Source organism: Scardinius erythrophthalmus (genome assembly GCF_964197995.2).
Source record: "Scardinius erythrophthalmus genome assembly, chromosome: 20".
Classification (NCBI taxonomy): domain Eukaryota; kingdom Metazoa; phylum Chordata; class Actinopteri; order Cypriniformes; family Leuciscidae; genus Scardinius; species Scardinius erythrophthalmus.
This window is the reverse complement of record NC_138240.1, coordinates 35,057,718-35,070,839: the sequence shown is the minus strand read 5'-3', so window position 1 is coordinate 35,070,839 and position 13,122 is coordinate 35,057,718. Positions and strand designations below refer to the sequence as shown.

General features: G+C 37.2%; 1 protein-coding gene across 2 annotated transcripts in view; it reads right to left on the bottom strand.

Annotated features, from left to right (window-relative positions):
• Positions 1-11,839, bottom strand: part of nr5a1a (nuclear receptor subfamily 5, group A, member 1a) — a 15,794-nt gene extending 3,955 nt beyond the window's left edge. Inside the window, exons 1-6 of one of the 2 annotated variants that reach the window (XM_081348944.1) lie at positions 11,686-11,839; positions 10,324-10,471; positions 9,238-9,379; positions 6,381-6,853; positions 4,329-4,487; positions 745-864 (exon numbers count right to left, since the gene is read on the bottom strand). In XM_081348944.1, coding sequence (XP_081205070.1) covers positions 745-864; positions 4,329-4,487; positions 6,381-6,853; positions 9,238-9,379; positions 10,324-10,428 — 999 coding nt within the window. In that variant the 5' untranslated portion in view covers positions 10,429-10,471; positions 11,686-11,839. Of the gene's footprint in view, positions 1-744; positions 865-4,328; positions 4,488-6,380; positions 6,854-9,237; positions 9,380-10,323; positions 10,488-11,685 lie in introns of both variants that reach the window. The other variant, XM_081348945.1, reaches the window with a different exon arrangement.
• Positions 11,840-13,122: the final 1,283 nt, after the last annotated feature.

Sequence of the window (13,122 nt, the reverse complement as noted above, 5' to 3'; positions counted from 1 at the left end):
CAAAATGTAAGTTTTCTTTAGCTTTTAGTATAAACATGTTTGCCTTAAGGTTATAAATAAGCTGCTGTGTTCCTAAACAATGACAAAATTCGTATTTAGGAGATATAAGCATTCAAAACTTCGCTGAAATGAATCAGGGATTTTTATGACATCACCACAGACTTCAGCTTCTCCCCACATCTTCTGTCCAATCACATGCTCTCTAGAATCTGAAGCTCCGCCCCCTATGCTATAAACACCACCTGACCAAAGCGACCGCTGACTCATCACGGAGCGATATGGGTTTGAGTGTGTGTTCAGTTGCTCAAACACTCCAGTTTGTACGTTGGTTAGGAATGAAATGGCTAGAATTTATTCACACTTCTACTATTGAATCCACTATAGAACTGATGCTCTCAAGTACGACTCACAGTCTGTAAACTAAACGCAATTGGCTATTTGAAAAGGGGGAGGAGCCATTCAATATGTCCCGCCTTCACTTCTTGTTTCAGTGGAGATTACGTCAACGCATCAAACAAAGCTGCGCGATCCAAGGCACTTCAGTGGGGCTTTAACTAAGAGTCAGCCTCCCTCCCTCCCGGCGAATATATGAGTCACTGACGAATACAAAAGCATATTATGCAAGATCAGCATTTCCTGTTTGAGACGTTTAACACGGATACCCCATTCATTAGACTCTTTGTACTGAAATGTTCTGCTTTTCCATAATGATGTTATTATAAATAATGGTTTGGATAATCTCACCTCCTGTCCTGTAATGAGCAGCAGACTGTTGTCTCTCCCATGATGCACCTGTCTGCAGATGTGATCGAGAAGCAACAGCTCGCTCCAGCAGTTATGCAGCAGTCGCATCTGATCTCCAACCTGAATCATGGGAAAAGAAGAGTTGTAATGGGCTCACAGTATCAGGCCTCTATGATACCGATTTCAAGCATAATATTGTGACTAAAACTCCCCCAGTAATCATTCATTTTAATCCTTAAAACTCGTCTTCAGTCATCAAAATTACATATTTAAAAGTTTTTTTCCTTAAAACAAAAAGCCTTAAAATATCTTGAACTCGCCACCCTCGCCTCATTTAGTATACGCAGTTCTATGAATATGCAAATGAGCCCCGCCTCCACTCACTCACTCAGCTCAGAGATCCACTGGTTGACGATCACACGTTGATCTGATTGGTTACAAGGTAGTTTGTGACGTCAGAAACACCAGCGATTTCAAAGCGTGTTTTTGAGACTGTCTTTGGTTCACTGCAGTTTTAAGGAGGAAATACTCAGCAATGGTGTCGACTTATGAATTTACACATGGTTTGTCTTAAAGCGTATTAAAAACACCACATAGACACATAAACAACATTAAAAGCTGGATTTCCACCACAGGGGGACTTAAAGTGTCAGGTGTGGGTCAAGAATTGTGAGGACTTTGAGGGTGTTATTTTAATCCCAAAATAACCAGAACAAAACTTAAACCTCCCCAGTGAGGGAGAAACACAGGACTGGGGCAAGACACGACAAACAGACAAGACTTCCTCACGATAACATAGATGATGATCTGGCACAGGACACACAAACCCACGGGACAGAGAATAAAACCCAAGACAGACAGAAGCACACATGATGTCAGGAGCCAGACACACACACTCAAACACACAAGTGTCACACCACCAATCCCTGACACTTAAAGGGATAATTCATTCATTCACTCGCCCTCACATCGTTCCAAACCTATTTGACTTACGTTCTTCTGTGGAAAATGGGCTATGTCCGAAATCAAATACTTCCCTACTATATAAATATTAGGCGAAAAACAGTATGTGACAATCTGAATTCACAGTACTCATAAAACATTAGGTGAAAAGCACCCAGATTACCTAATACTCCTGGTGAGATGAAGGGTGGATGGACACTTCACTATCTCATGAGGCCACAGGATTTATGAATGACAGTGAGGCGACACTGGAAGATCACATGATAATGACAACATGGCGGATGTAGTACACCCAGATTACATTCATACTATACAGAATGTACTTGTTTAGTGGTCGTGAAGTAATTACTTATTATTCAAAGTAAGTGTCTACTCATGCGATTTCGGACGCAGCCGTTGCCTTTCAGTCTGTACAATGAGATTTAGTGTCATCAATAACTAAAACAATGAAACATTTGTTTTCACTAATTAAAATGAAGTTAAAATATGAAACAAAAAACTTAAAATAAGTACTAAAATTACTAAAAATGATTTAAAGCTAAATAGAAATATAAAAAAATTAATGGAAATGACAAAAGCATATGAAATTGAAAACTGAAAATATATAAATAAATACTTCACTAGTATCTAATACTAAAACAATTCGATGTTGTTTTGGACCCCATTGACTTTAACTGTATGGTTGAAAACACAAGATAATTTTCATTTATTGTTCATCTTTCACTTTCCTTGTATTGGCCAAAAAAAACGAAATGACATTTTTCAGAATATACATTCCTTTGCGTTCCACAGTAGAAAGAAAGTCATGGTTTGGAACGACATGAGGTTCGTAAACAAACCTGCGTAAATGAGTGTGTGTGAGAAAGCCCGGGTCCAGAAAAGCTGCATAAAGCAGCCCAAAAAAGTGTTCAAGAATAGGAATAGATATTTCATACATGATCTAAAAACGAAATCTAAATATTTCAAAGGCTTTACGACAATTCTCCTCTCAATAAAAGACCAAAACAATCATAAATGTGTGACGTCCAGTTGGTTTAACTCAAACATCCCCAGCAGTGCAACCCTCGCGTACAGATGAACGTCTGAGCAGAACGAGATCATAAAACGAGCGCTGTATTTACGAGCGTCAGACGATGACCTCCCGCACCTTCTCACCTCTCGTCCTTCATCAGTCCCACGTCTTCCTCCCCCACTGACCCTGTGTGTTTTCAGCGCTCTGGTTTTGAAGGCCACACTGTGTCAGCGTTCAGGAAAGCTCTAATAGAAGTGTAGCGCCACATACATCAACCTCAGCACAGACACAATCACTCAAACCATATATCCACATCTAATCCGTCCCACTTGACCTCCCTCACACGAGTGGCACACTTCAGATTGTCGCGCACAAACCGAACAGGACGTACACAATCCAGAGTTTAATAAAGCCCTTTTGAGTCCGAATGCACCGTCGGGAACAATGCGGCGGAGAGGGAGCGTTGCATGGGATTCCTGAGTTATCTTCTGCGCGGAATGTAATTAATCTGGCATGCATTTTCAAAAACTGAAACATTTTACGCATCACTCGGAATCCTGACGCTAGTTGCCATGGCGACAGAATGGAATGCGACGGTCACGCAGGTGTGAATGTGCAAAAACAAAGTTCCAAATTCTACACGATTTGCTTGAATTCATTCCAGCATGCAGGCACTCATCGACGGGATATTCGCTGTAACGTACAGACAAAAACAAAATGTATTCAGACACCTTCAACATTTCTCACATCATCACAGTTTCTTCGTGATAGTTTAGAAAATCAGAACTGTTGATATTTGACTGGTTTTGTCCGTCCTTCTGTTAGACTGTCTCACACATGAATCATGTTGAATATCTGTCAGCTGTTCAATTTAACTACACAATTACATAATACCAATTTAGGTCAACCAATAGCCAAGCAATGCTTCATCGTGTTCAGTCTGTGTGTAAAAAGAGCATTAGCAATTAAAGACAAAACACACTTCAACAAAACATGATCAGCTCAAAGTGTCCCAATCATTTGTGGTCCCAAATTTGTATAAATTTCACTGGAAGTCACTGAAGAATTATTGGGTATAATGTCACAGTTTACTTTATTTTGCTCTCCTCACTTACAGAAATGAACTATAGTGTCCTGCACACACTAGTAAAACAATATCAAAAATGATATCTGGTGTCTGAATAATGTTTGGTTTGACTGTATGTTGTTCATAAGAGGTCAGAGCGGAGCGGATTCAACACTGTATCTGTTTGGGAATGAATGATTAGCAACACTCCCTGATGTGAACTGCAACTGAGTGACCAGATCTGATATATTTAGCTAAAACTCCATTAACAGCCAGTCAAAACCTTTGGAGAGGGAGCAAGAATTCCTGACGTTGACGCTTCAACGCAGATATCAGCCATGCTACCACAAAAATCGAAACATTCAAATGTAATCTCAGTTTTAAAGCTGCTTGACGAGAGTATCTGAATGCCTCGGCGTCCCCAGCGTTATCTTTCACGGAGATACACCATTCGGCGACAAAATAGCAGACTTTCTCCAAAATACTTTGGCTTTTATTAGACAAAACATTTATTGGGATGATGGACTTATCTCGGATCTGTACCTTTAGTTCCTTGAAGAAGACACAGCTTCTTGCCCACTCCACAATGGAGAAGAGCGTCTGATCCGCCATGACGCACAGCAGACTGAAGGCTCGAGGCTTGTCCAGCTTCCCTCGGCCGCTTTGCTCCTGGTGGAGATACGCACAGATCTTCCCTCGCACCTGCAAACACAGGGAGCCATCAAACACTGACCAGTGCAAGCATCAGTCAAGACACCTTCGTTTATACAGCGCTTTAACCATGGAGATTATTTCAAAGCAGCTTTACAGTGAGAATAGGAGATTAACGAAACAGAATAAACTCTAAAATAAAGTTATTGTACAGCTTAAGTTAGTTTTTGATAAGAATAGTGTGTGACATTAAATACCTTCACTCTGTTTTTAACTTAAATACCGCATTCATTGAAAAATAGCATGAAATGTGTTATTAATAAAATGTATTATTTTATGTGGAAATAAATGGTGCAAAATTCAGAGGTGAATATTGGTTATACCGTTAAAAAAATACAACATGTTAAAGAAAAAATAGCAACCCTCTATGGTCATACTTTAGTTAAGGGTCCAATTCTAACTATTAACTATGATTTTTGCCTAACTCCTAATTACTGCTTATTAATAGTTAGTAAGGTCATTAAGTTTAGGATTAAAGGATGTAGAATATGGTCATGCAGAATAAGGCATTAATATGTGCTTTATGAGTACTAATAAACAGCCAATATCCTAGTGATATGCATGCTAGTAAGCAACTAGTTAATAGTGAGAATTGGACCCTAAACTAAAGTGACTGTACAAAAATATTTTTGTTGGCTTAACATAAAAAGTAAGTAACCTGGTCCTGGTTGCATTAAAATGTGTAGTTCTTTGACATTTCAAATTTGAGTTAATACAATGAAGACGATTGGTTTAATCAACAGAAACTCAAAATATGATGTTATCTGAACGACATTAATTAAGTTGATTTGACAAAAGTTCAATTTGACAATTGTTCACAGTGTCCCCACTTTACAATATGGTCCCATTAGTTAACATCCAAATTTCTTCCAAATTAACGTCCTATACATTTAAGAACTGAGTAATATGAAGTAACTACATGTACTCAGAGGCGATCTTTGCTGTTCGGAGGACCGTGTCCCATATGAGAAAAAAAGACAGGCAAGCATTTAATGCAATGCAACTTCAATTACTGTATCTTTGTTAAATTCAACAATGTTATCTCATATTACACTCCTAATAGTCTATTTATAAACGCACATCTGGTACATGTGGATTCCACGCTTACCAGATGTGGGCCGGATCTGGGCCGACACCATGTTGCTGTCTGTGAAAGGCTGCTACAGAATGTACTTACTATAGGGTTAGGATTAGGGTTTGGATTGGTTTAGGGTTAGTTGCATGTAATTATGCATAGTTTTTACTATAGTAACTCTGCATGTAACAAATGTAACAATGACACTGTAAAATAAAGTTGTCAAAATGGCTGAAAAGCTAAATTCGAATTTCTTTCTTAAAGATTAGCAAAATTCGAGTTATATTCGAATTCTAAAGGCAATACTTAATGTTAGAGGAAAAAAGTCCTGTATTGTCTCCTATGCCCACAAGAGGGAGCAAGCTAGCGCAATAAGCAAATAAACCAAATCAAGCATCGTATCTTTTATTGAAATGAAATGACATTCACTTTTTAAAGTGCATAAACAACTGTTTTTAAATAAAATATAATTTACTTAATGTGCATGCAAGGAAGGAAAAGTAGTTTACAATAGTGCAAAAACTTTGTAAGTGCATCAGTAACCTGAGAAAACACTCTTCAACACACAGCGGAATGTAACGTTACTACATGAACACACAATAGCACACTGCCCTTCAGAAACGTTTTTTTGCCACCAGCTGAGAGGGTTTTCGTCAGCAGGAAGAGCCTTTTTACGACATTTGACATTTGAAATTCGAATTTTTATTTGACAGCCCTATTTGTACCTAACAATACTGCTCGTTAAAGACACCTAATATAAAGTATAGGTGTGCATTGTCTCATTTATAACTCCAGCTGATGATTCGTACCTGCTCCTCATCCGGGTCGTAGCTGACGAGCTCCAGCACCAGCGGGGGAAGCCCGGGGTTCATGGGACTGGAGTGAGGGGACTCGGGCATGCAGCCGTCAGGGTACGGGTATCCCAGAGAGGAGTCTGGAGAACTGGAGTACACATCCGGGTACTCCGCTTTAATGGACCTGGGAGCGCTGTACTGGTACTGAGCCGGGAACGAGCCGTAGCTCTGCAGCGCCACACTCAGGGCTGGAGGACAGAGAGGAGGACACTCGTACTCCGGAGACGAGAGAGGCGGGGGCTGGAGGACCGGGAGCGACCCGGGATGAGAGTACTCAGTCTGACAGGTGGACAGGAGGGTCGGGTTGCCCTCCATTTTAAAGCCGCTGGCTCTGATTAAAGCTCTCTTCTGCTGTTTCAGCGCACGGTCGCGCTTGTACATGGGCCCGAACTTGTTCCTTCCCCCTCGCATTCGGTCCGCACGGACAGCTGGGAAAAGAGAGAGAGCGACAGGATGCAGTCAGACTTGCAACACACTTTATATTAGATGTCCTTAACTACTATATATGCGCTTATTGTGTTGATGTTGTGTTGCAAAACTCGGTAACGGTATTGTACAGTGTCCTTGTTACACGTTACATGTACTAATTATTGTGCATAATAGCATGCAACTAACTTTAAACCAACCCTAACCCTATAGTAAGTACATTAAATCTCAGTCATTAAATGTATAATTACAATGTAACACGGACACCTTAAAATAAACGGTTACACTTTATTAGGTAACACTTTATTTTAGTGTCTTTGTTACACTAATGCAGAATTGTGCTTAATTTCATGCAACTAACCCTGATCCTAACCCTATAGTAAGTACTGTACATGTAGATAATTCATATTACTCAGTCATTAAATACAACTTATTTCAAGGTGTCCGTGTTACAGTGTAAATATGTATTTAAGTACTGAGTAATAATAATTAACTACATGTACTTACTATAGAGTTAGGGTTAGGGCCTGGTTTAGGTTAGTTGCATGTAATTAAGCACAATTTATAGTAATTACTAAAGTAACTACATGTAACGTGTAACAATGACACAGTAAAATAAAGATTTATTAATTTTTTTATATATATATTTTAAATATGAGGAAAGAACAAAACACTAAACATGTTTTTATCTGACAAAATTTTTTGGCAAAAAAGTATTCATCAAAAAGCCACAGGTTTCATTTTACTATGCAAAACAAAAAGCTGAGAGGAAAAAGCATACACTATCTACAACATAATCAGTTATTCATATTTTGTTGGTTCTCTCTTGTTCATAATTTCTTTGTTTGACAGCCTGGACAAAACTCATGTCGGCACAATTTGGCATGTTTCTTTGTGTTATTATCACAAAAATTGACAATGCAATATACTAACAAAGTCCAAAGAATTTTGGTAACACTATTTAACAGTGTCCTTGTTACATGCAAGTTATTACTGTATATGATGCATAATTACATACACCAAACCCTAACCCTATAGTAAGTACATCTAGTTAATTAGTACTTAAATATATAATTACACTGTAACAATGACACCTGAAAATAGTGTAACCAAATATTTTCCTCATTTTTTGATGGTTTAATCAAACTTGTAAGGTCAATATTAACAAATATGTTATTAAAATAAAGTGTTTCCCAAATTTTGAATAATATTTGAATAAAGGGTGAAGATTTCTAGGCATGTTTTCTAGGCACTCACATGATTCATTTAAATGTTAGTTCATAGTATTAAAGACACATTATATATTATTTACATCTTGCAGATGTACTCTTCATCGGATAAAGGGGATATTTTAGGAGAAGAGTGATTAAAAAGCCAAATAAAGCAAGGAATGCTTGGCACGGTTTTGCTTTAGTAAGTCAGGGCGAAGGCAAGTGGATATTTCTCTTCATATGGATATTTTCCGCTGTGGTTTTGGTGAGTCTCCATGAATCCGCGAGTCTTATCAGCGCGTGAGGAATGTGTCACAAGCGCGCGCGGAAACAGGTGCTTCTCTGCACTCGGCCTGGGAATCGCGCGCGCACAAATAACACACCGTTTTACACCAAATAATCAATTCGAGTGGATTTGGAAGACGATATAATTGGGCCGAAAAACAGTTTGTTAACTAATATAAATCTACATGTTGCACAAAGTGTCAAGACAAATGTTATTTATTACTTTTAAGTTGATTAAGGCCAATTTAGATGCGTTATAGTTTTAATACATCTATGAGTGAATGTAGTTTAATAGGATAAAAATGATTTTAATTCATGATCATGAAATATTACATTAAATGTTTTCCTGTTTTTTCCAGATAATGAATTTTTGGTAACACTTTATTTTACAGTGTCATTGTTACATATGCTACTTACTATAATAACAGTAAAGCAACTAGGGTTAGGGTAGGATTAGGGTTTGGTTGAGGGTTAGTTGCATAATTTACTGTTATTACTATGGTAAGTACATGTAACATATGTAACAAGGAGAACAAGGCGTAACACTATTTGTCTGTTACATATTTTACATGTAGTAATTTTAGTAATAAAAGTAAATGATGCAAAGTTACATGCAACTAACCCTAATTATGCAGAAAGTACATGTTGTTAATTAAAGTGTAACTGATTTTTTTCTGAGTGAGGAGTGATGCTCACTCTCAAGACCTTCATACCTATATAACACATGACATAATATCATTTAATAAGCTTTATGTTGGGCTACGTCCCAACACTCAGCAGACAGTAATATAATCAGAACATTCGTAGCGGCTCCTTGACACGAGGCTGCTTTAGAGCACAAGCCCAGTGTGTGTGTGTGTGTGTGTGCGTGTGCGTGTGTGTGTCCTCACCCTCGAGCCTCATGCCGACGCTCAGGCACTTCTGGAAGCGGCAGAACGGGCATCTCTTGCGCTGGGTTTTGTCGATGCCACAGTCCTGGTTCTGTGTGCACGTGTATCTCTTGTTATTCTGAACCGTCCTCTTGAAAAAACCCTGTTATAATCATGCATAAAGGATTACATTCTGTCAGCGGTTAAAGAAACGGTTGCATGGTAATCTGTCCTAAATTAAAAGGAAATCTTAGAAATTAGTTTGGGCTTTTTTTACAGGAACATTGATCTAGATCTTATTTTAAGGTGTCCGTCTTACAGTGCAATTATACATTTAATAACTGAGTAATAATAATTAACTGCATGTACTTACTATAGGGTTAGGGTTTGGTTTAGGGTTAGTTGCATGTAATTCTGCATAATTTATAGTGATTACTATACACTGTAACAAGAACACTGTAAAATAAAATGGTACCCTCTACACTCTTGAAAGAACCTTTGACATCCATGGAAACTTTCCATCGCATAAAAGGTTCTTTATAGTGGAAAAATATTCTTTAGGTGATTAAAATGTTCTTCACACATATGGTTATTTTAAGATCTGCTCATTGAAAGGTTCTTTGGGGAACCAAATGGTTCATGTGGTTCACATTTTTTAGAGTGAGTCAGTTTTTGAAATCCAGTATGTATTTGCATACATGATACAACCAAAAAATATTATTAATAATAAATCAGTTTCATTAATATGGGCTAATGAACAAAGATTGTTACGTAGTAATGCTTTTCATAACATTATAGGGTAACACTATATTTTACAGTGTCCTTATATGTTACATGTACTTACCATAGTGATAACAGTAAAGTATGCATAATTACATGCAACTAACCCTCAACCAAACCCTAATCCTACCATAACCCTATAGTAAGTACATGTAGTTGCTTAATATTACTCAGTACTTAAATATATAATTACACTGTAACAATGACACCTTTAATAAAGTGTAACGATTATAGCTACAATAAAATAATTCGCCTATTTTTCCAGTGCACATAAACTGTGGTTTATAACTATAACGCGCTCTAGAGAGAGATATGATGAGATCGTACCTTACAGCTTTCGCAGGTCAGAAGACCGTAGTGATACCCGGACACTTTATCTCCACACACAGGACACTGTTCCTCCAGCTCCACATCTGCGGTGAACTCCATCATCACAGATCAACTCGGTCCTCGCTCACTGCTTCTCGGACAGACGCTGAGGACAGAACATTCTGGAAATTAATATTGATAATGATATACAGAGAAATAAAGACTGGTTGTGTGCACGTGCATTCTGACAACAGTGTCAATCTAAACATCACACCGCACTGTAAAATAGTAAAATACTCTCCCTCAGCGCGATCAAATACAGCGACGACCAAAGGGTGTTATGAACAAAAATGAATAGATCTAGAGCTCATAAAATATCTGTTTTACTTCTGGGCACGCAGAGCAAAGATGGGGTTTTATCATATTGACTCCTGTCATGTCTCCTGACCACACAGACACACACACACACACACACACACACACACACACACACACACACACACACACACACACACACACAGCCTACGCGCTTTATAATTCTAATAGCCTATTCTAATAATGATTTTAAAAATTTGATTGTAGGATTAGCCTACTGTTTTTATTCATTTAATTTATTGATAAATTAATAGTTTCATTCTTCAATAGGCCTACACACTAGAAACCCGAATAGTTGAATTTACATGTGGAGGAGTTTATCGTTCGGTTAATTTCTTCTCTTTATCGAATTCGTTTTCTGGATGTTTTGTGAATATGATGCAGAAAATGTCCTTGTTTTGCGTTAAAGCACTGCAATATTATTAAATAAGGAAATAATAAAATGATGGAAAAAGCTAAGCTTGAAAAAAAAAAAAAAAAAAAAAAAAAAAAAGCTTAATGGAAACAAATTCTTATAAGAAATGATTCACATTTCCCTTTAATAACCTTTTCAGCGAATGAAAGCAGGCTATTTATTCATCCACAACTGAACCTGCAATGCATATAAATGAAACTCTTTCTGGTGATATTTCATATTAATGTTTAACTACATGTCTTTAAATGAAAATGCATATCGAATGAAACTCATTCTGAATTCAGGCTATTTGTGCGATTCGCCAGCAGAATAACCTTTTAAATAAGGCATTTTAATGATGCATTCACATTATAGGGAGATACTGCGCAGTTTGAAACACTCTTATATTATAGACGAGAAGCTCGTGCTTCGATTATCAGTATTAATCCACAGTCTGTATTTCGATATGTTCATCATAGTAATTGTGCATCACAGCGTGAGAACTGAAACTTAAAATGCGTGACGATGCGAAAAGTCCAAAAATGAAGCTCGTTTTCGAAAAGAGTCTCTTCCGAATAATTGTTTTTCAACCAGATAATGTAGAGACTCACCATTAATGTGTGTGAGCGTCTTCAGGCGATGGAACACGGTCCGATAAGTCGTTCAGAAACTCCAGGAGTGAATCTAACAGGTCTCAGGTCTCCTCGGGTCTGCGCTTCTTCTTCACACGACTGGAGAGGTCTTCATTGGATAGCGCGCTCATGTGACAGATGATGCGCGCTCCAGGCGTTTTATTATCAGTCCCGCAAAAAAACAAAAAACAAACAAAAAAAATCTACTACACCATTAATCGATTGGTACAATAACAAAGATCCTGATATAATGCAAAAACAAATTGTTGCTTAAATTTTGTTCTTATTTTTATTGTTGTATTCTCTCTGGTTTGAATTGTTTTGAAAATATTGTAGCTTATTATTATCGAATTATATAGGCTAGGGTAATTATTTTCTGATATAATTATGTTGGCCAAACCAAAATATTTGTATGACATGACAGTCAAGGTTGTCGTATTTAAGATACACAAAGACTTAAAACAAAGTTACCCTGTTCTCTCAGAGATAGACAGAATACATGTAACGGTCAACTCTGGGTTTTATGAAGTTATTCAAAAATGCGTTCAATTTTTTTAGGCTAATTAATTACGTGACGCTCATTTCCCCCAGGAAGGATTCAGGTTTGAATACATTTTTATATAGCCTATATATATATATATATATATATATATATATATATATATATATATATATATATATATATATATATATATATATATATAGCCTATTTTTTTTTTTCGTTACATTTATTGAGGCCTATTTGTGAAAAGGCACGTTTTGTTCAGGTGAAATGGAATAAACATAAAAAAAACCTCATATGACTCAAAAAATGATTTTACCTTGAGAACGTCTTTGAAAAGAATTATTGTATGAAAATGAAAGAAAAATATTTTTTACTGGTTACAGCAATAGACACTGACATTTTGAAGTCATCAAATCCGATTTTTGTATAAAAGCACGTGTCTACCAAAATGCATGAAACCAACATGAATACAAAGATTACATTTCTATGAACTTGTCACGTGCATTTTAAATACAGTTTGTAATTCTCTCAAGAGAATACGAGAGGATGTTTCATTTGCAATCATATGCACAGAAGTAGACATATATCATTTGATCTTGTTTATTCGTTACAGAATAAAGTGTATAGCTCACTTTGAATTGTTCACACTCAAGTATCAGCTGAAGAAGACCTGATCTCACACACACAGCCCCAGAAATAAAGGTACAAAAGATGTCACTGGGACGGTACCCTTCAAAAAGGTTCTAATATGTACCATTTAGGTACTAAAATGTATACTTTTGGTACCAATACGTAGCCTACCTTTGAGAGACTAATATGCACTCTTTAGGTACAAAGGTGTACCTTTTTTCCTGAGCTTGTAGGCCTATGTGTGTTAGTGTCGCTAGTGTCAGTGAGAGTGTGTATCAGTC